The sequence below is a fragment of the Pinus tabuliformis genome, chromosome 1_2 (assembly GCF_031772625.1).
Source record: "Pinus tabuliformis cultivar Carrire ecotype Pingquan chromosome 1_2, CPIR1, whole genome shotgun sequence".
NCBI lineage: Eukaryota > Viridiplantae > Streptophyta > Pinopsida > Pinales > Pinaceae > Pinus > Pinus tabuliformis.
This window is the reverse complement of record NC_142298.1, coordinates 544,251,623-544,278,085: the sequence shown is the minus strand read 5'-3', so window position 1 is coordinate 544,278,085 and position 26,463 is coordinate 544,251,623. Positions and strand designations below refer to the sequence as shown.

The following is a 26,463-nucleotide window of genomic DNA, read 5'->3' as shown; positions in this document are numbered from 1 at the left end:
TCAACAACCAAGATTAAGTTCCTAATCAATGGCTAAGATTAAAATTAGACTTGATCCTGATCTCTTAGAAGCTTCTCATGCTTATCCTTATTAATGCCCATTAATATTTTTATTTTCCTAAGTTTAGACTTAGGAACCCATTAAAAATATTATTTATTTTAATGCCTCCCCATCCAGATGGAATTTTCCAAAACGATTTTTGGGTCTTGAAGATCTCAAGTGCTTTAACCTCTCCACCAATTTTCATGGCTAGAGCACATCCAATGCTACCCCAAATCAACACTCCCTCTTGCGAGGAATGTGCTCTAGTAATGCTCCACCACTGAAAATTACCTTGATCATTTGGCACCGGTACCTGTGTTGATGCTTGGCCTGCTGCCCAACATCTTCTGCACTGCTGCCTCCTGTACTGCTGCCCATGGCTTCCACCACTGCTACTACTACATCTGTACTGCAGCTCCCTCTGCATCCATGTTGCTATTGGTCCTTCCTCCCAACACTGCATCTGCACTGCAACTCTCTCTCAAATGCTGCATCATGCTGCCCATAGCACTGCTAACTGCTGCACTGCAACACCTGACACATATCCATTTCTGCTACTGAAATGGATTCTTTATCATCCCCATCTTCTCCCTGAAATAAACGAACTTTGTTCTTCCAAGGGCCTTGGTAAGGATGTTTGCCACCTGTTCTCTTGTAGGAGTGTAGCTCAACTGTACAGCTCCTCGTTGGACACAAGCTTTGACAATGTGACATCAAATATCAATGTGCTTTGACCAATCATGAAATACTAGATTCTCAAAGAGCTTGATGCAACTCTAATTATCACAAATGATCCTGATCGCCTCCATCCTTCTTCTAAATAGGTTTACAAGCAATTTTCTACGTTGTATGGCTTTACACGAATCTATGCTAGTGGCCATATATTCTGCTTCAGCTGAGCTCAGAGCTACTGATTTCTGTTTCCTACGCCAGGCGGTCATCCCTGATCCAATGTTGAAACATTACCCAGAGATACTTTTCCAATCTACTGAACTTCCAGCCCAATCTGCATTAGTAAACCCACTGAGTCTGATATCATTACTTCTAGTGTACAAGAGTCCATACTCAATTGTTCCCTGTATATACCTGAGAACATGTTTGGCTGCTGCCCAATGCGCCCTCTTCGGCTCCACCATGAACTGACTAAGGGTGTTGACATCGTAACAAATGTCTGGCCTGGTATTGACCAGATACATCAGGGACCCTATGAGCTGCTTGTATAAGGTGGGATCAACATCTTTGTCTTCTGATGCATCAATTTTCTTCCAGTTGGTGATCATTGGAGTAGCCATAGGCCTACAGTCCTGCATCCTGAATCTCTTCAGGATTTCTGTAGCATATCTCCCTTGTCCAAGGAAGATCTCACCCTTCTTCTGCCAAACTTCCAACCCCAGGAAATAATGCATCTGTCTCAAATCCTTCATGTCGAATTCTGTGGCTAGATTCTTCTTGCAGTCCTCGATGAGCCTGGATGATCTTGCCAGGAAGAGATCATCCACATATAATACTAGGACTAGAGGCTATTTCTCTACAACCAGATAGTAGAGATTGGGATTTGCATCACTTTTGACGAACCCCATCTTCTGCAAGTAGCCATCAATTCGACCATACCATGCTCTAGGTGCCTATTTGGGCCCATACAAGGCTTTCTTCAATCTGCATACATTAGATTTCTTCTCATGTGTCTCAAAGCCTTCTAACTGTTCAATGTATATTTCCTCTTCTATCACCCCGTTCAAGAATGTCATTTTGACATCCATTTGATGAATCTCACACCCCATCTGTATTGCAAGAGATATCACGTTTTTAATAGATGTATACCTAGCTACTGGGGCGAAGGTCTCTTCGTAGTCTATTTCTTCCTTCTGAGCATACCCCTTGGCCACAAACCTGGCTTTGTATTTTTCCACACTGCTGTCTGCAGCGTATTTGATTTTTTAGATCCATCTTGAACCTACCACTGATCTGTTCTGAGGCCTAGGTACAACTTCCCAGACATCATTCAACATTATAGAGTTGTATTCCTCTACCATTGCATCCATCCAAACTTGATGCTGAATAGCCTCCTGAAAACTGGAAGGTTCCCCAACCTGAGCTACTAAGGCATGATATCTGTTTGGCTGTCGTCGCTCCCTTTTACTGTTCTTGGGTGCACCAAGGAAATCTTCTGCATCCCGTAGAATCTGTCAGAGTTCCCTGCTCGTCCTCGTTCTGGTAGTGGGTATATCTGCTAGCTCTTCCTCTTCTTGTGATTCCTCCTGTTCTGGGAATAATTTCTGGTACTGGCTTCCGCTGGTTGAAGTGGTTTGACCAACGGCTCATCTTTTGTCTGCTCCTCAGAAGGCATTTCTTGAGATTTTCTGAAGGCCCTATCCTCCATGAACTTCACATCTCGTCGAACTACTACCTTGCTTCTCCCTGGAAGATAGATTCTATATGCCTTAGCACTCTTGCTATATCCCACAAGATATCCTTTCTCTGCAGTTTGATCTAACTTTTTCCTCTTTTCCTCGGGTATATGACAATATGCTAAACTCCCAAATATTCTGAAATGACTTACTTCAGTTGTCTTCTCGGTGAAGACCTGCTCTAGAGTAATCTTTCCAAATGCCCTATGAGGAGTTCTATTATGGACATAGACTGTCATGTTGCATGCTTCTGTCCACAGGAATTTTGGCATATCCTGATCATACATCATAGCGCTAGCAGCTTCCACAATAGTCCCGTTCTTCCTTTCCGCCACTTCATTCTTCTCTAGATTGTAGGGAGTTGTCCACTCTCTTCTGATGCCCTCCCTAGTGCAAAAATCGGTGAAGTCCTTGTCGACATACTCTCCACCATTGTCTGAGCACAACACTTTTATTTTATTTCTCGTCAAATTCTCCACTAGAGCCTTGAACTCTTTGAATCGATCGAAAACTTCATCCTTGGTTTTTAGAAAATAAATCCAAGTCTTCCTGGAGTGGTCATCAATGAAGGTGATGAAGTATTCGGCACCACTAAGAGCTTTTGTTGACATCGGTCCGCAGATATCTGAGTGTATCAATCCTAATACACTCTTGGCCCTATTGCTACTTCTAGGAAACACTGCTTTGGCATACTTGCCTAGAGCACACCCTCTGCATACATCATCTCATTCTATACTAAGATCTGGAACTCGTGTTACAGTTTTCTTGAGAATTCTCAGAGCCCCATGGTGCAAATGTCCCATCCTTATGTGCCATAGTTCATTCAAATCCTTGTCTCCATTACTGCCTATCAGTGCCATTGGTGATTCTAGCTGCAACCTGTACAACCTGTTACTTCCAATTCTGATCTGTACCTTCTTTTGCCAACTCAAGTGTTTGACGTATACTTTCTCCTTAATGAAGAAAACGTCATAGCCCTTGCTTTGAAGTTGAGATATGGAAGGTAAGTTCATCCCCAATCCTAGCACATGTAGCACATTGGTAGCTCGGAACCGCTCTCCTGTCTCTGTTTGAAAAACTATAGTACCCTTCCCTACTGGAGTACACTTTGCCTTATTCCCCATGGTGATCTGAAAATTCATTCTTTCCTCCTGATAATTTGAGAAACATTCCCAGATTCCTGTCATATGCCAGGAGGCTCCACTGTCTATATACCATACCCTTGACAATGCAGAGCTTGCTACGCAAGCAACTTCTTCTTCCAATCTGGAAGCCAGCATAGAGAAATCAAAATTTCTATCTCTTGTGCATTCTTCTGAAAATCTGCACGAGTCTCCTGACGTGGATGCCTCTGCATCATGCCCTTGACCCATAACTAGTTTTCCCTTCCTATCTCCGAATCTTTGCTCTGATACCATGTGAAAATTTCTAAACAGAAATTCTATTACTGCAGTAACTGATTTATTTTACCTACTTATTTTTCAATAAGTTATTTATGAAATCCCTTCAGTAAATATTAAAATAAATTCTACTGCAGATGTCACACCATTATATAGAAACAAATATATGCACAAGAATCAGACACATTAACACAGTTATTTTTGGACAATTGTCCCCGGAAAAACCCAATGCGGGAAAACCGGTGCAGTAGAGGAGGGTTTTTATTAATCTTCAGCAACAATCGCTTTTACAAAAATATTTTACATAGACACTGGGAGAAAACACCTGAGACCTTTCTCCGAGACTTTCTGACACCCGAGACAACGTCCTTTCTTAACTGCGTCAGCCCTGCGTCATCCTGCTTGGCTTCGTCCTTCACTGCGTCCCTGATCTGCGTCTCCCTTTGTGCTGTCTCTCAAAGCCCCTGTGTCATCCACTGCGTCCCTAATTTGCGTCTTCCTTTGCACTGTCTCTTAGAGCCCCTGCGTCACCCTTTCTAAGCTTCCTAACTGCTGCTAGTCACCCCCTCTTCCTCCACCCTGCAACTCTCCCTCTGAAATCGATTTTTCTTCCTCTCTGAGAAAATCGATTTTCCTTGGGATACTGAGTATCTACTGGTGTATCTCCAAATGACCCTCAAGTCTTCTCTTATACTTTTCCTATTGATGAATCAATGACCGAGATTAAGTCCCTAATCAATGGCTAAGATTAAAATAGACTTGATCCTCGTCTCTTAGAAGCTTCTCATCCTTATCCTTATTAATACCCATTAATATTTTTATTTTCCTAAGTTTAGACTTAGGAACCCATTAAAAATATTAATTATTTTAATAACTCCTCATCCAGATGGAATTTTCCAAAACGATTTCTAGGTCTTGGAGATCTCATGTGCTTTAGCCTATCCACCAATTTTCATGGCTAGAGCACATCCGATGCTACCCCAAATCAACAATTTGTAGGAGATTTACAAAAAGGCTTGAAGGTCAAGCAAAATCGATTATTTTTGAGGTCCTTTTTATCTCTTGGCCATGGATTAAAAGTGGGGCTCTCTCCCTCTCATGCACATTCTTTCTTGAAGCTTGGACGTTAACCCTTGAGCGAGATCTCTTTGAAGGAAAAGCGAATTCCTTTTTGAGGAATTTCTCATTGTAAATTTTGTAAAAAGGTATTGTAAATATTTTCTCATTTTTCATCTTGTATTTTAAGGAAGGGTATTCTCTCTTTGAAACCCTTGTTGTAAACCGTCCTCAAAATCCTAAATCCTCACTTCTCTATAAGAGATTTTCTCTCTAATAAAATAATTTTTCTTCTTGAGGGAGCTTGGGGTTTTCCCCTTGGTATCCCTATCTCCTCATTTGGAAGGAGGCCTTTTAGATAGTTAGTGACTAACCTTTTTTCATTTGATCTGCTAGATTAGTTTCTTGCCTACTTCATCATCTAATTGCTAGATCTAATTTCTAAGTTGCATTTTTCATTAGGCTAGTTAGCACATTGAAGTATATTAATTTCTATAGCTGATTTACTAGCTTAGATCTGATCTATTTACAGCTAATATAATTCATCTTATTGCTGGTATATCGCTCACCTCATTGTTTACTTCATTGTGTAATTAGTTTGCATTTCATATCTAATAATTCCAAACAAGTGTGACATTGTAATTGAGCTATAATTCACATTATAAATTCATAAACAATCTTGTCATTAAGCACTTGTTTTACTTCAGATCTCATTTGCATTTAGTGGTTTTGTTTCTCTAAAATTTACCTTCAAGAATAAGCTTGGTTGATAGACATTTAGGAACACTTCCTCAACTATCTTTCAGTCTCCCTAAATTTGAGTTTGGAGGAAAGGTAAAATGCATGACCTCGCAGTTCTCTTGTGTGTCTAGGTCCCTTGTAGGAACGAAGGCATTCGGGTTGTGTTGAAGTACTAGGTGGGTATCGTTAATGAAGTCATTCCTTCCTCATCCTAGTGTTCTTGCAACCAATTCAGTCCTTAGCAAGTTGAAGGAATTGAGGGGAAGTCACACCTTAGACTATGCATTAATAAAATTAACCAAGGCCACTCTTTACATCACACTCACCTGTAACTTTGGTTCACCTTGCTTTTAATTGGTTATCATACAATTTGGGTTGTGAGCATCTCATCTACTTGCAAGCATTTTATTTTGTGTTCTTGTACTTGTGTATTTCATTTTCATGCTCATGTTAATTGTTCTTTAATTTCATTATATCATATTTGAACAATCTCTGTTTTAAGTGCAAGCTTCTACTATCTTGCAAGCTCTATATTTATTTAGTTGCTCATTTATCAAAGTTGTATATAAATCTCTTGATTTACCAACATTTGTTGTGCAACTTCTCTATTTTGTTTAACTTGTTGCAAGTATTGTGATTTTATTTTGAGCATATATTTCTTGCAAGTTTACATTTAAAGGCACTGGTCTATCTTTTCCTTGCAGGGTATCTTGTTAAATCTATTAATCTATCTAAATTGTTAATGTTTATATGCTCATAAACTTTTGTGCTTGCTGTTGACACCTAATCATAGGGATTGGGTGAACAACTGTAATTAGTGTAAATAAATAATAGAGAAAATGGAGAGTCATCGGGAGATGAACTGGATAGTCACTCCCTTTTGTATATAATAATGAACAAACTGAATGAATAATATGATTACATTTGAGGAGTTACCTCCTGGTCTAACATGGTATCAGAGCCAACGCCATTTTTGGCTTCCCTCTCTGCTTTGTAACTCCTCTCTGGCAACTGCTACCCCTCTTTGGCAACTGTTGCAGACGTTCGGTTGGTTATGTGAGGCAACTACTCCACAAGTGCAGTTGAGGTATCACTCTCTTGGTTTCATAGTGTTAAACACGGGTGCGATGAATGAAATTCTCTTATGACTGTGTATCGGCGTTCTGGACCTTAATCGGGTAACTTTCTTTGTCATAAATCACAGTCAATTAGTGTTAAGTGTTAATACTGAGTTTAAGCGCTAAACCTTTTCATAAGCGTCTTTATTAAAATATGAATTAAGCACGTGGGTTGTATTTGGCAAGTGGTAAGTGGTATCTCGCGCACCCTAAAGGCTGGAAATGGTATTCCTAAATTTCACGTGATTAACCTTAGCAGACGACACGTAGGATGAGAAAACCAATTTTTTCGTGCACTCTCAATTTTTTATGCATCGTGCAAGATTTCACGCGAGATTACGCGATAGCCGTTGGATCAAGCAAGATTGATCGATGGTGGAGATTGGCCAAGCTAGTTGGCGAGCGGGTGATGCAATAGCCGTTTGATTAGACGGGTTAGATCTGACGGTGATCGCGTCAAAAGATGCATGTGAATTAATTTAAATTCGGACACGATGTGGTTATTAAAAGGAGTTTAAGGTTTAGAATGATCGGACGCATATCGCTTCCGAAAGTGCGCGCAGGTTAATGTTAGAAATGGACGCGATAAGGTTATGAACTGGGGTTTTAATTCCTTTTGGTTCCATTATGAGATTGCGTGACAGCCATTCAATTGGATGGGTCCCATCGACGGTGGAGATCATTCAGGTTAGTTGGTGAGCGGACGATGCGATATCCGTTGGATCTGGAGAAGTGAGATCAACGACGCGGATTGAAGCACTTGATAAAAGGAGAAGTCAATGAGGGACCGACAATGATTGGTCAGATAAGCGAGACCCTCAGGGGGAAAATCCATGTACAGAACCGGATTTAAGCACAGCTGATTGGTTACAAAGTTAACCAGTAGTCGAATTACAGACTACCACCTCATTTTCGTCAACCTCCTGCGTCATTTTTTTTACCAGTAGAAGAGTGAATTTTTTACACAGTACATTGTTAAAATCAGTGTTGATAATATCGGTATCGGGAAAATATCGGCGAGGGTCCAGAAAATATCTTATCGGCAATATCGGCGAAAATATCGGCAAAATATCGGCAAATATCGGCAAGCATAAAAAATGCATAATATATTCATTTTTTTTCAGATTTTTAAACATGTAAAGCAATAATAACATGAAATAAACACATTGGCACATAAATATGAAGAAAACACTGATATATATGATGTCAAATAGAAATGATACATCAAAGGCGATACCAAATCCTGCTGATCCTTGATAATTGTCCATTCAAGGACTCAAATGTGGAGAACCAATACAAAATAACATCAAATATATAAAAGTATCTCATCATCATGAGTTATATGTATCATAACAAATAAAACTAGCAACTATCTATCTGAAATCACTGCCCTCTCCCCCTTTTACGGGAAAACATGATGGGCTGTTTGCCAGGCCTGCCCCTAGTAGTAGGAGGCCCTGACCCTGCCTCTGCACCTAATGTCAAATAATGGGTGCTAGGTATGGGGCTATGCTCTTCTATATCTATAGCAGATGGTGTTGATGCTGATGCTCCCGCAGTGTCCTCCTCCTCCTGCTCCTCCTCTGAGTGCTGCTGCTCCTCTGACTCTGAGTCCTCCTCTTGCTGCCCCTGCTCTAATGGATCAACTGCCACTGGATCTAACCATGAAGGTGACTCCTCCAAGAGGGGCTCCTCAGACTCCACCCTCCATGGAGACAATACATCAATATTGTCTAAGCTAAGTCACATGACACGAGGACATGAGATACAGAGGACACGTAAATACGAGTATTCAATACGAAACGCAACGACCTGGAAACAAGACACGGGGGACACGTTTTATATATATATATATATATACTGAAATATAGTTTTCTATCCATATTAAATTGCAGGTTGCAGCTTATCTAATCAAATTAAAATATAATTACTTCTCAAAGTTCATAGTTCACTTTAAAAAAATAAATAGAATCAAAATTTACTATTTAGAAATTAGAATGTGATATGCTTGGTCTTGATTCTTGAATATTCAATGTTCATTGTTCATGTACAACTTACAAGCACATAAGAAAATAACTAAATTCTAATCCTATTGATTTCCTCTGCCCCTCTTGCGAGAAAATGCCACAGCTTTCCCTTTCCCTCTAGATGTAGATGCTGGTGCTGGTGGAGTTGGCAGTGGAGTTTGCTATGCTCTAGAAGCTGAAGAACTAGAAGTAGGAGCTATAGGAGGTAGACCACGTCCTCTACTGGTGGCAGGGGTAGCCTGGGCAGGTGGTGTCACTTGGAAACATTACAATCTCCCAATCCTGAAATCCTAAAAAACTGATAAGTCTGCTGAATTTTGAATGAAATCTAAAATTCTACTTACTCCATATGAAATCCAATGAGGCCGGAACCACTCTCAAACATCCTGAGTCATTTCATGGTAATGTTAAAAATTTAAGTAAAAGGATGAAAATGAAGATTAAGGAGAATGTCACTTTTACTTTAAGAATTTAACATTACCATGAATAGCATATCAATACTAGGGCCTAGAATGCTCAAACCCTCCTTGGCAGCAACCACATAGCTCTCCCCTTCCTTCTCCAGCAATCAAAAATGAAAATGATATGAAAAAAAACCAAAATCGGATTTTTATAGGCCATGCAGAAATTTTTTATAATCACCGGGCGATATTTTCGATTGTCGCGCGATATTTTCGGAAATATCGGCGATATTTCGGAAATATCGCGATATAAAATATCGTCGAAAATATCGCGATATTTTGTCGGCGATATTTCGGCTCGCCGAAAATATCGCGATATTTCCGAATATCGCCGATATTTCGGCGATATTATCAACACTGGTTAAAATGCACTCATTGATATCTATTGTGGGAGTGGTTCTCACCAGGAAGGAGAACTATCCAGAATGGTCGCGGAAAATCAAACACATTCTCATTTATAATGAGCTGTGGAAAGGAGTGTGTGTTGGAGACGGAGACAAAGAGCCAGAACAACCTACCTTAGACAAGGAATTCGCCATTTTGGAAAATAAGAACAGCAAGGCTTATGCATTGATTGCAGCATCAGTAAATGAAGAGGTGAGTCGCCATATTTTTCCATTTGCAAATGCTTTCGAAGCCTTACAAAAACTGAATGAACTCTATGACTCACACTTTGCACTTGAACTTGTTCAACTCATGATTAAATTGTTCACCCTTGAGTTACAAAATGATGATCCTCTTGCTCTTGCATCAGAAGTAAAATCTACTATGCATGATATCAAAGTCACTAATGTTGAACTAGACATTCCTCTGATATCTTTTCCCAAGGCACTTTATCCCACTTACTCAAATTATCATGAGTCATTGCAAGCAAATGGAAACTTCAAAGATATTACCTTTGACTCCCTTGTGAAAAAAATTGCTGAAAGAGAGAGATTTTGGGAAGAAGACAGCTCCTCAGTCTTCTGAAGAGGCTGTGTGCCTTGCACATAGAGAGAAGAATCTTTCTCAAGATTCTTCGAGAGGAAGAGGTGGTTGAAGAGGAAGAGGAAGAAATTTCAGAGGCAGGGGGGGCAGACACTCTCAAGGAGAAAAATCAGATTTGCATTGCATACGCTGCAAAAGAGATGGATCATATGATGCATCCACATGCAAGTTTCCTTGGAACAGAATTGAGCATGAAAGAAACCAACCCAAAGGTAAAACTAATGACAAAGAGAAAGTAAAGCACCTGAATACACTCACTATGTTTTGGCACACTATAATATTGGAGTAAATGAAGACTTATTTAATGCTTCACTTGTTTCTTAGAAAAATGATTGGTTGCTTGATTCAGGAGCAACTTGCCACATGAATTTTAGAAGAGATTTTTTGAACAATTTACTGACAATGTTGATGGAGCAGTATACTTTGCAGACAAATCAAAACTCAAGCCATCAGGGCTTGGTACAATCAGGCTTAAATTGCCTGGTCTTCCAGACTTTCTTTTGCATCATGTTTTATATCTCCCATAGCTAAGGAGAAACTTGTTGTCCTTGGTCCACATCTACCAGCAAGGACACTCCATTCATATGTTTGATGGCAAGCTTGAGGCGACAAAAGCATTAGACCACTCACTTGTCATGACAGGGATAGAAGAAGAAAGGCTTCTTAAGTTGCAGGGTACCTCTGATCGTGCACAAAATTTCTCATACAATTCTCATTATGAAGAAGGTACATTTCCATCAAGTTTATTATGGCATTCTAGATTTGGACACTTGAACTATGACAACCACCGCTTGTTGAAGAAAAATGGTGTTACTGGTTTGCCTACAATTCCTAGGAAACTTAAGCAATGTGATGCTTGCATTTTAGGAAAGCATAGCAAACAGTCTTTTCATAATTTACATTCCAGAGCACATAGAAAACTTGAACTCATTCATTCAGATTTATGTGGTCCAATGCCTGTTCCTTCTGCAAATGGAAATAAATATATGATGACATTTATTGATGACTACACCAGAATGTGTTGGGTTTATTTATTGAAGAACAAATCTGATGCTTTTCAAACATTTAAGAACTTTCATACATGGATTGAAAAGGATGCACAATCTCATATTGGCTCTATTCGCGCTGATAATGGAAAAGAATATACTTCAAATGAATTTGAAAACTATCTTCGCCAACATGGGATCAAACATCAAACAATTGTGCCTTATAATCCCCAATAGAACGGAGTAGCTGAAAGAATGAATAGGACAATCTTAAATATGGTGCGCTCCATGATGTTTTTGAAAAATGTAAAAATGATGTTTTGGGTTGATGCAGTTCTATGTATTGTATATATAAAGAATAGATGTCCATTTAATGCTATTAGAAACAAGACTCCTTATGAAATGTGGTATGGGCACATTCCTTCGGTAAAGCATCTCAGGGTCTTTGGTTCCACATGTTATGCCTTGATACCAAAGGTACATAGAAACAAACTTGGTGCAAGAAGTCATAAGTGTATCTTCCTGGGGTATTCAAACACCTCCAAAGCATACCGTCTCTTTGATGAAGTCAATAAAAAGTTTGTTGTCTCTAGAGATGTAATCTTTCTTGAACCATCCAAAACTGACAATGTTGTTGAGCGGCAACTTGATCGCTTGGATAGATTCACAAATGCAAAATCATTTCAAGAATTTGATAATTAGATTCCACATCTTGAAGGGGGGATTCCTATACTAGATCAACCTGTGGAATCTTCTTCTGAAGCACTCTCTCCCCCGCATGAAACTGCAACAATGGATGATACTTTGAGTGATGTGATTGACAGAATTGGGAAACTCAATCTTGATTCAGTCCCAACTCAATCAACGGAGCAGCCTGGACCATCTTAGAAAGGTCCCCCAAAGTGGCTAGCAAAGACACTTGAAAGTGTTCATCCTGATGAGGTTGGAAAGACAAGAACTAGAAATTCAACCCGGCAAAATGGAGGTGATGTAGATGATTCTGATTCACTTGTTGATATGGATGCTTCTTATGATTGTGAATTGAATTTGTCTATAGATTTTGAACCAACTTCCTTCAAAGAAGCTACTTCTCATGATGAATGGAAAGAAGCAATGCAAAAGGAGTATGATGTCTTGATAAAGAATGGCATTTGGAAGTTGGTTAATCCTCCATTGGGAACCAAACCAATTGATTGCAAGTGGGTCTACAGGAACAAGTATGAAGCTGATGGCTCACTTGACAAGCACAAAGCCAGGCTTGTGGCAAAAGGTTTTGCACAGAAGGAAGGGGTCGATCATGAGGAGACTTTTGCCCCCACAGAAAAATGGGCTACCATCCGGACACTCTTTCCCTAGCAGCTCAAAACGGTTGGAAAGTCCAAAAAATGGCTGTAAAAACTGCTTTCTTGAATGGAGATCTAAAAGAGAATGTTTTTATGTCCCAGCCTTAAGGATTTGCTGTAAACAGACATGAACATAAAGTATGAAAACTTGTGAAATCCTTGTATGGCCTCAAACAAGCACTGCGAGGCTGGTATGAAAAACTAACTGAGCATCTTCTGAAACTCAATTTCAAACATTATGATCTTGATGATGCAACTTTGTTTGTCAAGAAGGTTGGCAAAACAGTTGTATATCTTGTGGTATATGTAGATGATCTTTTGATGACAGGGAACAATGAGAGCTACATTGCATCCATAAAGAAGGAATTGAAGAAAGGTTTTGGAATGACTGATTTGGGCTATGTTCATTACTATCTTGGTATTGAAGTAACTCAACATCCGAAGTCCATATTCCTTTCTCAAAATAAGTACATTGGAGATCTGTTGAATAGGTTTGGCATGACTGAATGCAATCCTTTGACTACTCCAATGGAACAAAAATTAAAGCTCACATCCATTGAAGGAAAAGAATTTGAGGATGCAACAAAGTATAGACAGCTTGTAGGAAGTCTCAACTACCTAACTACTACCAAACTAGACATTTCATTTGCTGTTGGAATCCTCTCTAGGTTTATGCAAAAGCCTTGTAAGGGACATTGGTCTGTTGCAAAAAGAGTTCTAAAGTACTTGAAGGGAACTCAAAAGTTTGGAATCAAGTATACACAGGTGGGTGACTTCAACTTGATTGGATACTCTAATTTAGACTTCGATGGAGACAAAGAAACCGAGGTATCTACTTCGGGTTATGCTATGAGTCTTGGATCAGGAGCTGTCTCCTAGAGATCACGCAAACAATCAGTTTCAGCAGATTCCACAACAGAGGCAAAATATGTGGCAACAGCTGAGGCAACAAAAGAAATTGTGTGGCTCAGGAAAATTCTGGAAGATTTGCAGGTAAAACAAGTACAATAGACTTCTCTCATGATTGACAATACCTTGGCAATAAAGTTGGCCAAGAACCCAAAGTTCCATGATCGAATGAAGCACATCAATACAAAATATCATCTCATTCGACATCATGTTGAGGCCAAAACAATCCATATTCGCTATTGTTCCACTGATGAACAAATTGCAAACATCTTCACCAAAGCGCTTGGAAGAGAAAAGTTTGAAAGATTCAGAACGATGCTTGGACTCACCAACATCCCTTCAGATTAAGAGGGGGAATGTTGACACCTAATCATAGGGATTGGGTGAACAACTGTAATTAGTGCAAATAAATAATAGAGAAAATGGAGAGTCATCGGGAGATGAACTAAACAGTCACTCCCTCTTGTATATAATAATGAACAACCTGAATAAATAATACGATTACATTTGAGGAGTTACCCACTGGTCTGACACTTGCTAATCAATTCCATTTCTTTTCAAGTTATCAAGTATTTGAGTAATGAAAGCTTTATCAACTAATATCATTATCCCCTAGAACTTGTTATCCTTAACAAGTCTTCCTTATAAATCTTTCTTAGGGACCACCCCACTTGACTTAGCTAGGAGAGACTCGAGAGTCTAAACAGGGAGAGTTGGGATCAAGTGACAGCCCCTTCTCCGAGCGTTGTCACAAAGAACACACCGTGTGGGGTTGAGTATTTTTCTCACATTTCTAGGGGTGCAATTTAGGTGGCAACATGACCTTTAATGCTTTCTCTTTTGGTTTCTGCTTCAGCTATCAGTTTTTTTATCTGCTGTATTTATATTCTCTGTATATAGCTCTTCGATGAGATTTCTACCAATTACCACATGACTGAACTTGAGAGGGGGATATCTACTTGATCCTCTACCAATTCTATACCTACACTTTAAGTTTGAACCTGACTCCTAACATTTATTTTATTTTGTTTATTCGTTAGTTATTGAGATGCAAATAGTTGTCCCTTCTTTTGTTTCTATGCTATAGCCCTATTCTTTGTTGCCTAGAGGAGCCAATGGTGAAAGTCACCAAATTGTTTTACGCTTGCATGTCTCTTATTTATGCAAATGTTTTCTGAGAATTCTGTATTCAGTATTCCTTTGTCTTTTTGAACAGAAGTTGGGGACACTAGCAGGAGCTTGTACAGATTGATGTCTTTGCAAATGTGGACAAAGCTTAGGCCTTTTGTGCACAAGTTTTTGGAAGAGGCAAGTAAGATGTATGAGATATATGTATATACAATGGGAGAGCGTGCTTATGCATTGAAAATGGCAAAACTTCTTGATCCCACAGGAAGATATTTTGGCACTAGAGTCATTTCACAGGGGGACAGTACTCACAAACGTGAAAAAGACCTGGACATGGTTCTGGGATCTGAGTCAGCAGTTGTGATTCTTGATGATACAGATAACGTGAGTATGTTGAATATGCCAATAGTAAACCAGACAATCCATGTCTTTGATATGAAATGAATATTTGCATGGCAAGCTAACTTGTAGTATTATTTATCTCCAAATATGCCCATGGCATGTCTTTTCTGTTTGCTTTTCATGATTTGTTTCTGGAGAGCAGTAACTACTTTTACATGTCTATTGAGGTGGGCCTCAACATGCTTTATGATATTTTCTGCAATTTCAACGAACTTCAAAGTTTGCCAAATAATTAATTTATTGTAGACTGGAGGATCTGCTATTGGTTTACACTTCAAAGTTTTAAGACAATAAGATAGAGGAGAAGCTTAAAGTTGTATAATAGTCCAGATTTTAGCAGATGATGGATTAAAAAAGTAAATGAATAGGTCGAGAACATGATTAATAACTTAATATTAAGGGTCTCAAAAAGTACTGTATGGGCGAATGATTAATGTTTATGCATTATTAGCATTTTAGAGAAAAATGATCCCAGTGTTGGTCTGCAGTGTTTTTGTTCGCAACTCTAACCTCACTCCAGTTATAAGTATTGATGTTTACTGTCATATACTACACAAATCAATGTCATATTGGTTTGACAGGTCTGTGATTTGTACATAATTTCATTGGACATGAACTTTAGTGCTCTAATGAGTGCAGGTATGGCCAAGGCACAGAGCAAATCTGATAGTGACCGAAAGATACCATTTCTTTAGCTCAAGTTGTCAACAATATAACATTCAAGGCCAATCTTTGACGCAGGCAATGAGGGATGAGACAGAAACGGAGGGCACTCTTTCCAGCATACTACGTGTACTTTGTTCTGTGCATAAAATGTTTTTTGATAAGGTTAGTGGCTCTAAGCATCCTGGCATCGTTATTCAGTCATGTAACCAAACCTTTTGTTTATTGCTATTCTCTTACTCTACTCTGAGGAGACATATGTGCCTATCCCATGTTGGTTTTCTTTAGCAATTCCATACAATATAAATTCTTACTTGTGCATGTTTACCATTTTCATTCATTCATAAAAAATTTACTTGCTATTCTTTTCTATTGAGACGGTGATACTTTAAAGTGCTCTTGCCCATCTGGCTAGCAAGAACCATAATATGCCTGATGACCACAAATTACCAAAACAGTCATCTTCATACAATGTATTCTGGAATCTAATTGCCCAATGAAAGGGAAGTGCAGTGACATCTTGTTCAAAGACCATAGGTATTGTCTCCATAATTTTTTGAGTATTTATTTGTTCTCCGGCCATTACAGGCATACAGTTATTTAAAAAAAAAATGTTTTGGAAATATGTTTTCTTTTGTCCCATGATTCCTGTTTGTGTTTGCCAATACTAGTTGGCCTGTTTATTTGGTATATTGTCTTATGGGATAGGCTCATAAATGTCTACTTGTTAAATTCCAATTTAATTCTCACTTTTCTCACTTTGATTATTTTCTTTTTGCAAGTCGCACTCTTTAAAATTTAGAAGCAATAATGCAAGCAGGAGGTATTTAACAATGTGTGGGGAGAGATGAATTGTGCAAGGTCTAAAATTTTTCTGAGTTATTTAATGGGTGCTTGTAAAATTACTATATTCTCTATTTTGTCAGCTTCTAATGGTGTCTGGTTTCTACAGAATAATGATAGAAATATTGGTCAATCTGGGTTTAGCAGCAGAGATGTGAGACAGGTATGCAAATGCAAGTAAATTTATATATATTCACAGCTCGAGATTAATGTTACATTACCTTTTTAAATGCCTCGGGTGTATTGGTGGAAATACAGGAGGAAGTCCATATTTAGTGGAGTTGATTATAGGTGCATGAAGATACTTTTTACGTACGTGTCATAATCCTTGGTTGATGTTTGTGGTTTGAAATGCAGGTTCTAAAAGATGTGCGCTTGAAAGTGCTGGAAGGTTGCAAAATTGTGGACAGCCAAATCTTCCCAACAGATTTCCCTGTGGAGAAACATCATCTTTGGCAGATGGCTGAAGAATTAGGAGCAACATGTTCTACTATATTAGATGAATCTATAACCCATGTTGTTGCTTTAGATTTAGATACAGATAAAGCACGCTGGGCTTTGCAGTATAAACGTCATTTGGTTCACCCTCGGTGGCTTGAAGCAGCAAGCTACTTGTGGCAAAAGCGAATTGAAGAAAATTTCTCCATCACTACCAACAAAAATAGTTCGGGATTGGATTTTGTTGAATCTATTCCAGTGTTGCCTCAGGAAGTTGAAGAAAGAGAAGTTAATTCTGCTCGAGATGCAGAAAACGTAGATATTGATGTTGAAAGTTGATTCGAGTAGTATCTAATAAAAAAGGTTTGTACTGGAAAACATGCGATGATTGTGGTAGTGTTCCGTTAGTACAAACAGATGTTAGTACACACCGAGGTATTGCATTTATACCAGAGAAATGGTGCGTGTACAGATTCTCAGGCATTTCTAAATCTTCACTGAAATCTAAGGTTCTTAATGCTTCAGTCATCCTATCTTTTTTTCATGCCTGTCTCATAACCAGTGTGAAGGGGAAACGTTTTAGATTGGATAGATATCTTATTGTCATGTTAGTGCCAAGGAAACCACTGTAAGAGTTAAAGAAACTTAGAAATCTTACTATGAAAACAATTACGTTAAAACTTAAAATCTCAAATTCTTTTAACATCTTAAATCTTAAAGTGAAGAAAACCATTGTAATAGGCGTTTAATTGCACTGAAAGGATTTTCTGCAACTCAGTTGAGGCACCTGCTTCTATCTAGCATCTATTTTAAGGCAGATGATGGTGATCAAGCTTTTCTAGAGATTGGTGGTACAAACCATATCTTCCTTGCAGGCAATTGAGCCAGCAGAGGCCATGTCATGAGGAAAATGTGGAACAGAAGTGATACGTTTGAAAGGTGCATTTCCTGGCCTACCAAAACAACAGCATCAATTTTATAAAGTTAAGTTATAAACGGGCCAACCAATGTTTTTTCTTTGTAGTGAATGAAAGTTTATTGTATCCGCATAATCATACTGATCTTTTATTCCTTTATGATGCTATCAAAAAATCCATATTATGGATTTTAATCTAGTGAGATGTCTTTTTTGATATGCTGCTCGTCAATGCTGTAAACATTGTTTTTTTTGCAATGGACAGAACTTGTTTTGGATGGGGGTGTGAAATCAGTGGCATCCTATCAAAATTGTGCAGGTTGCATTGACCCACATTACCAATTTATGCTTTTATGATATTATGGATATGGTCCCTTGTACCATTCATGGACCTGCCACAGCGGATCCTCTTTAAATCACATGTTCCATATTTTGACACCATTTCATGATGTTAGAGGTGGCAGTGAGAACAATGCCACCTTTGTAATAGCCCTATGAGCATGAACGTAAAAAGTATGTGGTAAGTGGCTTACATTAGAATACTTTGGAATTTAAATAAAATAATAATATAAGAAGTCACAGATGGGGATATAGCTCCTTGGAAACACTAAGGGGATATTACTGATCTTTTTAGTGTGAAAATTTGGAAGCACAAATTTCTACTGCAGCAATTGATTAAGTTCCTTATATTTGTTAATTACTGAACAAATTATTTTCTTCTTTCTATAGAAAATATCAAAACTAATACACACAGCGTTCACCAATTAAAATTATATGCGGAAACAAGTAACTGAGCAAGAAATAAATACACAACACATTACACAATTATTTTTGGACAAATGTCCCCGGAAAAACCCAATGTGGAAAAACCAGTGCAACAACTAAGGGTTTGTATTATTAAACAATAGTTTTCTAAATACAATCTTTGGATGCTTTGTTGGCTATTTAGTACAGAGAATATGACTGACAGAAGATTAGTGAGAAATACCTCACACTATCACTGGTGATCCCGACTGATCCAACCACATAATGGCTTGTCCCTTGTTGCCTCTATGCAGTCACTGCATAGGCCCAGTGTCATAGCTTCTAGGGGCAACGTCACCCCTTTCGCTGATTGATTTGCCTTTGAGACTTCGATTATGCCCTCCTAGTTTCACACCCCGGCTTCCGGCTTCAAAAATCAACCTCTCCAACAAAAATATGAATCTCCTTAAGGCTCTGTGCTACCTCTGCGTCAGCCTAAGCTGCCCAGCGTAGCCTCTGTGCTACCGCTCCTAGATCTCTCTCCACGTCCTCTGCTGAGTATTCCCGGATTAGGAGAAATCTCCAACCGGAACTATCCCTGCCCCTCACTACAAGAAATCACTTCGAACTTCTCTCCGACAACTGCTGCACTGCTCTCTTCAGAAATTCAATCTCTGATCTCCCACTCGATGTATCTTCCAAATGCCCATCAAGCCTCCTCTTATAATCCTTCAATTGAGAACCAACGACCCAAATTAGATTCTAATCAATGGCTCAGATCATTTTGGCTTGATCCTCGTCTTCTTCTAGAAGTTTCACCCACAGTTTGATTAATACCCTTTAATTATTTTAATTTCCTAAGTTTAGACTTAAGCACCCATTAAAAATAATTAATTATTTTAATAAAACTGTCTCTGGGTGGAATTTCTCAAAACGATTTTTGGGTATTGTGGAATATACGTATCCGAACCTCCTTGCAAATTTGATGCTATCAGAAATCCACACTCCCTCTTAGCGAGGAATGTGCTCTAGTAATGCAACTTACTGAAGCATCACCCTTCTCTGTAACATCTCCCTTTGTTCTGCTGATATCTGACATCGTTGCCCACCAACTACTGCAAAAATGCTACATCTGTACTATTGTTGACACTGCCACTGCCAACACTGCATCCATACTGCAACCCTCATAAGTTCTACATTTGTGTTGCTTCTGGCACTGTCATTGCCAACACTGCATTTGCATTGCATCCTTCTCCGATTGTTGTTGCTACTGCATCAGCAATGGAAAAGCATCCAAAATTACTGAACAGGTGTTCAACATGATGCATCTATTGCTGGATTTCTGATTGCTGCTTGTCTTTGTGTTGACCCTCTAAAGCCTTTCCGTTGTTGCTAACTTTGCACTGTGCCAACTGCACTGCTGCCAACTCTGCTCTACGTTGCTCTGTCTTTGACGCTCCTAGCCACTGCAACTGTCACTCTGACACTCCTCTGCACCAATTGACATTGGTCCATCCTGCTACTTCTGATTTGGGCTCCCATAGCAAGGTATTGATCCAAGAGGTGGACTCCTCAAGGATCTTGCCCATTTGCAGTTCTTTTGAACTACAGTTCTATATCACCCCACCTCTAGGCAATCATGGCAAACTCCTCCTTGATCTGTGCAGATGCAACCTTCGGATCATGCTTCTTGTCTTTGTCCTTCTTCTTGAGAGGACATTGTGTAGCGTAGTGACCAAGTTCACCACACCGGAAGCACTTGATCTTCGAAACATCTTTCTTCTTCTTCCACTACTCCTGCTGCCCCTTAGATGCGAGGGCTGCATTCTCATCCTCCTCCTTTGGCTTTGTCCCACTGCTGTTGTTGCTACTATCAAGTTTGCACTTGACTAAGTCTCTCCTCATCTCTTCCTGCTGAAGAGTGGCCCACATCCCTTCCCAATTTGGAAATCTCTCTTTGCCCAGGATACTCTAGACAAACACTTGTCATTCTTTTGAGACTAGGTTCAGGGCCAGCCTCACCATCTCGGTAGGCTGAGGTGTTGACCCCATAGTTGTCAATGAGTCTTGGATCTCTTGAAGCTTTGTAAGGAACAGATCAATGTGTTCCCCCTTCTGCATCTGCGTGGATATCATCTTCTACTCTAAGTACATCTTTCGCTACTCAGAATATCCTTTATATAGCGTGGCCAAAGCTTCCCACATCTGTCGAGTTGTATCCTTGTCGACAATGTGACACACTACATGATCCCTCACTCCGTCGAAGATCAACCTCTTGGCCTTCACCATCTCGGCCTTATACGTCTTGAGGGAATCTGGATCCACGGGTACAACTACCACACTGTCGACGTAAGGTTTGAGATCGTGCTCATCCAGAAGGCATGAGATCCTTGCCTTCCAGATCACATAGTTGGATGCACCCTCCAACCGATCCTGATCTTGCAACCCATTAGCTACCATCTCTGCCAATGAAAAAGTCGTACCTCCTCTCTCCTTTGCACTTTCGCTGGGCTAGCCTACGCACTCCCTATTGGAGTTAGTAGATTTACTGCTCCCTACTGTTGCTCAACAAATGAGAATTCAAATTTCTTGGTTGGAAGTCATCTGAGGAAGAATTCCCTCAACAATGTCTCTCTTATTCTTTCTGACGTCTTTCTGCCCTAGCAACTGATGCAAAAATCTGCCTCTCACCAGAAAACTCCTCTTCGCTAAAGCTTCTACGCTGCTCCCTCTGACACTGGAAAACTTCGATCTGGAAGTCTTACCTCTCTGTCAACTCACTTAGAGAGATACCTTCCTCGAAAATTTTCCCCTCCTAGCATGGATTGTGCAATTCCTTTGGGAATTCAATGTATATTTTTGGAAAATGTCATCACCATGAAGTTATTTATGTGTTTTTACAAATCTTGAAATTAATATGTTCACCATATTATTATATGTCAATCAATACCATCCTAAATGCTCTTGTAACATATGAAATATGGATGGATTTTATTTCCATGCATTAAATAATATTTTTGTGGGTGTTAACTATAGATATAGTTTGGGATTGCAATCAAATTCACACAATGGAATTTATTAAATAAAAAACAAGAAGTCAACATATGAACTAAATATAATCTCAAAACTCGTTAATCTAGAATTTTGTTGTCTTTATTCAATGGAAATGCATCAATGCAAAACTTTCTTACATTCATGGAACCATCCCAATTATTGAATTCTACACAAACCCAATTATAGAATGCCAATTTATTAGAGGCCAAAGGATCTTTATTGACAAGCTTCATATTTATGCTTGATGTCATTTACAAACCACATATTTATGCTTGATTTTATTTTCTTATGGCCTTTCAACTACCTAACTAATCAAATTCAAATTTTTATATTCTAAGGATTTAAAAAATTCACCAAGATAAGAATTTACATTACAAATTATTACAAATTTAAGCAAAATGCCTCATTAAATGCACTCTATTTATGAATGAATACACTATGGTCACATAAAATGCTTCGTTGTATTAATAATATGTTCCCTCACACTCAAAGTGCATCTAGTATGGTCAAATTTGCATTAATTGACCAAAATTCCAATTTTGTTGTAAAAATAAGGTACCAATATACATGAGATGACATGGAAAAATGCATGCCAAAATTTGTATATTTTACCTTTCTAAAAAGTGATACATTTTGAATATCATGTGCTTCTAACAAAACCTATGTCTCAGAATTTTCATATTCACTTCTATTTGCTTGTATCAAATTTGCCAAGGCAACAACTTTTAAAACTTTTGCCTAAATTGATTAAAATTGCCTAGGTTCACTGAAATGCCAAGTTTCAAAGTGTGCTTTTTTGACAATCTTCACCTTCCTACCAATTTCTATATTTTCATCGATCTAAAGAAGTTATTGTTTTGAAAAAATATTGAAATATGTCCTTGTTTTACAGTGTTAGGAAAGTGTAGGAGGCCTTACAAAAATTTATGTCAAATTTGTTCTATGTATGACATGAGGAAATTTCCCAAATTGGTTAATGGAACCTCATGTTGGGAACAAAACCCATGTCTTGGATCTCCTTGATGAATTTCCAAATGCCTACAATTATTTTGTGAAAAGGGGCTCTCCACCAAATTTAACAATTTCTAGTACTTAATAAAAGATGCATGCCCACAATACTAAAATTATGTCTAAGGATGAATAATGAACTTAGAATTATTATAATCCTTCCACCACTAACTATGAATTTAAAATTCATGTAGGATAGTTTTCATGGCTAGGGATGCTCTTACATAAGACTCCCTAGTTGGGAATTTTCATGAGATCCTATTAATGAGTCTCGTCAACCAAGTCAACCAAGTTCTTTAGAAATCCATGGTGTGTCTTATGAAATCCTATTCTTCCATTTGACTAACTATTCCTTGTATTCATTACTCATTCTCCTTTGATGAAACCATTCTGCCAACACATATTCAACCTCTTCTTGTTTCTTTCTCAAATCCTCTATATTTTTAAGACCTTCATGATGCTCATATATACATACGCAACGTTAAAAACTAATAAAATGTCTACATCGCAAGGTAAATCCAACTTAGATGCATTATTATAAATCTTCCTAAAAATTGTGGTTGGTCCTATCTTCTTATACTTTTTTTTGTTATATGTTCCTCTAAAAAATTGTCATTCCTTATATAAGCCATGATTGTCTCCTTCTATAAATTTATTCATTCTCCTTTTATGATCTACCTTATTTTTTTACTACTTACTACTTTGTTGCATCTTGTTTTCTTGCCTTTTCATGTATGTCTTTTATATATTTTACAAATAGCTCTACATCTGCACTTTTCACATGCTTTTCACTTTGAAAACTCACCAAATTTGTCACGACCTTTGGTGAAATTTCATAGAAAATTTGAATAGGTGTCATTCCCATAGATTTGTTGACTAAACTTCTATAGGAGAAATTAGCTTGTGTTAAGATCATATCCCACTACCCTAGTTTATATCCTACCAAGCATATTACTAGTTTATTGACTTATGTTCACAATCTTGGTGTCCAACTCTATTTGAGGGTGATATGTTGAACTAAACTACAACTTGGATTTCAACTTCTCTCACATGGTCTTCCAAAAATGTTCTAAGAATCTAGTATCCATATCTAAAGTGATACACCTTGGTAACCCATGCAAATGAAATTTTTTTTATAGAATAAAACAACAACATTTATATCATCACTTGTTTTCTTACATGCAATGAAACATAGAATCTTTGAAAATCTATCCACAATGACCATGATGGAATCATTACTTGTTTGAGTTCTCAACAATCCCAAAACAAACCAATGGTTACATCCTCCCAAGGGTTATCTCATATGGGTAAAGGTATACACAAACCTATATTTTAATTTTTGTCTCTTTCTCTTTACAAGATGACATCCTACAACCTTCAACCAGTTTTATCACATCTCTACCAATACTCAACAGAAAATATCTTTCTTCAACTAAAGATCTAGCCTTTCTGTTGCCAAAATGTCTAGGCAAACATGTATTTATATGATGAGATGCCCTCTTGTAAAGTATGTTAATATGCACAACTTATTGTCATTGAATAATAATCCTTCATGAATAAAAAGGTCAAAATACAAAGTCCTATCCACACTTAATTCTTTACAAGATTTCCAAGCCTCTAAAAATTTGCATCATCATTATACAATACCTTCATATTATCTAGATCCATAATCTCAATAGCCATTATACTCAATCAAAATAATCTTCTAATAAATGCATCAACAACATTGTCACACTTCCCTAACCTATGCTTCAAATAAATGAGTAAATCTACAAGAATTCCACCCATTTCATATGTCCCTTATTCAAATTATTTTGACCATTAATATACTTAAGTGTTTGGCAATCAATGTATAACACTAACTCCTTAAGCTAATAGATAGTGTCTCCCACTTCTTCATTTATTAAATTATAGAATACTTGAGCACAAGCATAGTACTTTCTTTGGTTTTAGTTAACTTAATAAAGAAAGTAATACCTTACCTTCTTGACTAAATAATGGTACAGTTGCTAATCTACTTATATGACAAGCCACTTGGAAAACTTTGTTCAAATATAGTAAGACTAGTTGATTTGTCAGCTTCTTCTTTAAGATTGCAAAAACTATCTTCTTATAGAAACTAGCTAATTCATGGAAACTTCTGACATCAAAAGTACTTATGGAGACCATCCATTCAACTATACCTCACCTGTTTCAGGGCCATCTTAAAACCTCATTAGGAAACCATAAAACCTAAACATTCTAATTATGCTTGCATAAAGGTACATTTATTCAAGTTGATATATAGAATGTCATTTTCCAACCACTATAATATTTGCTACAAATACTTCTCCTTTGTCCTATTTGAAATCAAAATATCATCAAGGTAAACAACTAGGGACCTCGAGACGTCTTTCATCAACCTCATAAATGTACTTGGTGCATTTTGTAGGACAAATGGCATGAACAATCATTCATACAATCCTTACTTTGTCTTGATTATTGTCTTCCACTCATCCCCTTCTCTAATTCTAATTTAGTGATACCCACACTTCAATTCAATTTTTGAAAAGTATCTTGCTCCACTCAAGTATTATCCACTATTGGAAATGGAAATGTGTATTTAATAGTTCTCCTATTTATTGCTCTAGAATCCATACATATTCTCCATTCTCCACCTTTATTTGGTGCTAATATTATAAGTTCATGTGTTGAAGAATGTAACTAGTATTGGTCTTCATAATTGTATTTGAGTCATGATGTAATGTAATTGTCAAAATAAAGAAAAGGGAAATTTATTTTATGAGCATGGGTTTCATGCTCTATGTATTTTGTTTCTAGTTCAAGCCTCCATTGAAGGATTCTAGGGTTGAGTCATAAGTCATTGTAATTTTCATTATATACTAGACCCTTCTTGGGCTCTTTATGTCAAGAAAGAAAATTATTTTATGTGTCTTGTCTCACCTCCACCAAATTGGCTTCCTCGCTCATCAAGTCGACCTCAAACACTCTCTCAAGTCGACCTTATAATGGAGATACAACCACTATATATAGCCATGCAACTCGACCTATTTTGAGGATCCAATCAAGCAAGTCGATTTGAAGTTTGAAGAGAAGAAAAGGGATACGAAGAACCTTGAAATGAAGGAAATACTAAAGTAAAGGATAAAGAGACACATGTCAAGAATAAGGGGAGACAAATTTTCATTATTTTGTAGTCACAAGTGTGAGCTAGGGTTGTTGCATATCCGGTTTGTTGCAGGCCTAAGTTCAAGAATTTCAGAGACGGTCGAGACCCTATTTGACTCAGTTATTGGAAGGATGACCTATGTTGACTCTTAAAGTTTGGCTTGTCTATATAGGAGGTTGACTTGGTGGGTTGGAGGGTGTCTATGCCTTGGTCAAAGGTTTAGGTTGTCTCATTTGATTTGATTCTTGAAGAAGAGAAGAAGTTTTTGGGTTTTCCCCATGGAGAGGGGTTTTTCCCTGGTTGAGTGCCTACATCTAGTGTCCATTTGTCTTTGATGATCTTCATGATTTGATAATTGATTGATGCTAAAGAACATAATAATGATAATTAGAAGAATAATCTAATTAAAGAAGCAATAGAACATCACAAGCACCTATCAATTTAAGAGAAATCATTTTAAGTAGTTTCCCTAAGGATTTCTCAACACGGTATCAAAGATAAGGTCAGTGAAACAAGGCAGATAAAAGATCACTTTTGTGTTAAAGGAAAAGGGTTTCAAATCTACAATTGATGGCTTGGTCTATACCTCTACAATTAGGCCGTATACCTAGGTGATTAGG

The 26,463-nt window shown here is 38.0% G+C and overlaps 1 protein-coding gene across 15 annotated transcripts in view; it reads left to right on the top strand.

Annotated features, from left to right (window-relative positions):
* LOC149206742 (RNA polymerase II C-terminal domain phosphatase-like 4) overlaps positions 1-18,067 on the top strand; it is a 408,482-nt gene extending 390,415 nt beyond the window's left edge. For 14 of the 15 annotated variants that reach the window (XM_089395564.1, XM_089395562.1, XM_089395557.1 and 11 more), the window contains 4 exons: positions 14,695-14,990; positions 15,648-15,836; positions 16,624-16,677; positions 16,872-18,067. In XM_089395564.1, coding sequence (XP_089251690.1) covers positions 14,695-14,990; positions 15,648-15,836; positions 16,624-16,677; positions 16,872-17,291 — 959 coding nt within the window. In that variant the 3' untranslated portion in view covers positions 17,292-18,067. The remainder of the gene's footprint in view (positions 1-14,694; positions 14,991-15,647; positions 15,837-16,623; positions 16,678-16,871) is intronic. The other variant, XM_089395565.1, reaches the window with a different exon arrangement.
* Positions 18,068-26,463: the final 8,396 nt, after the last annotated feature.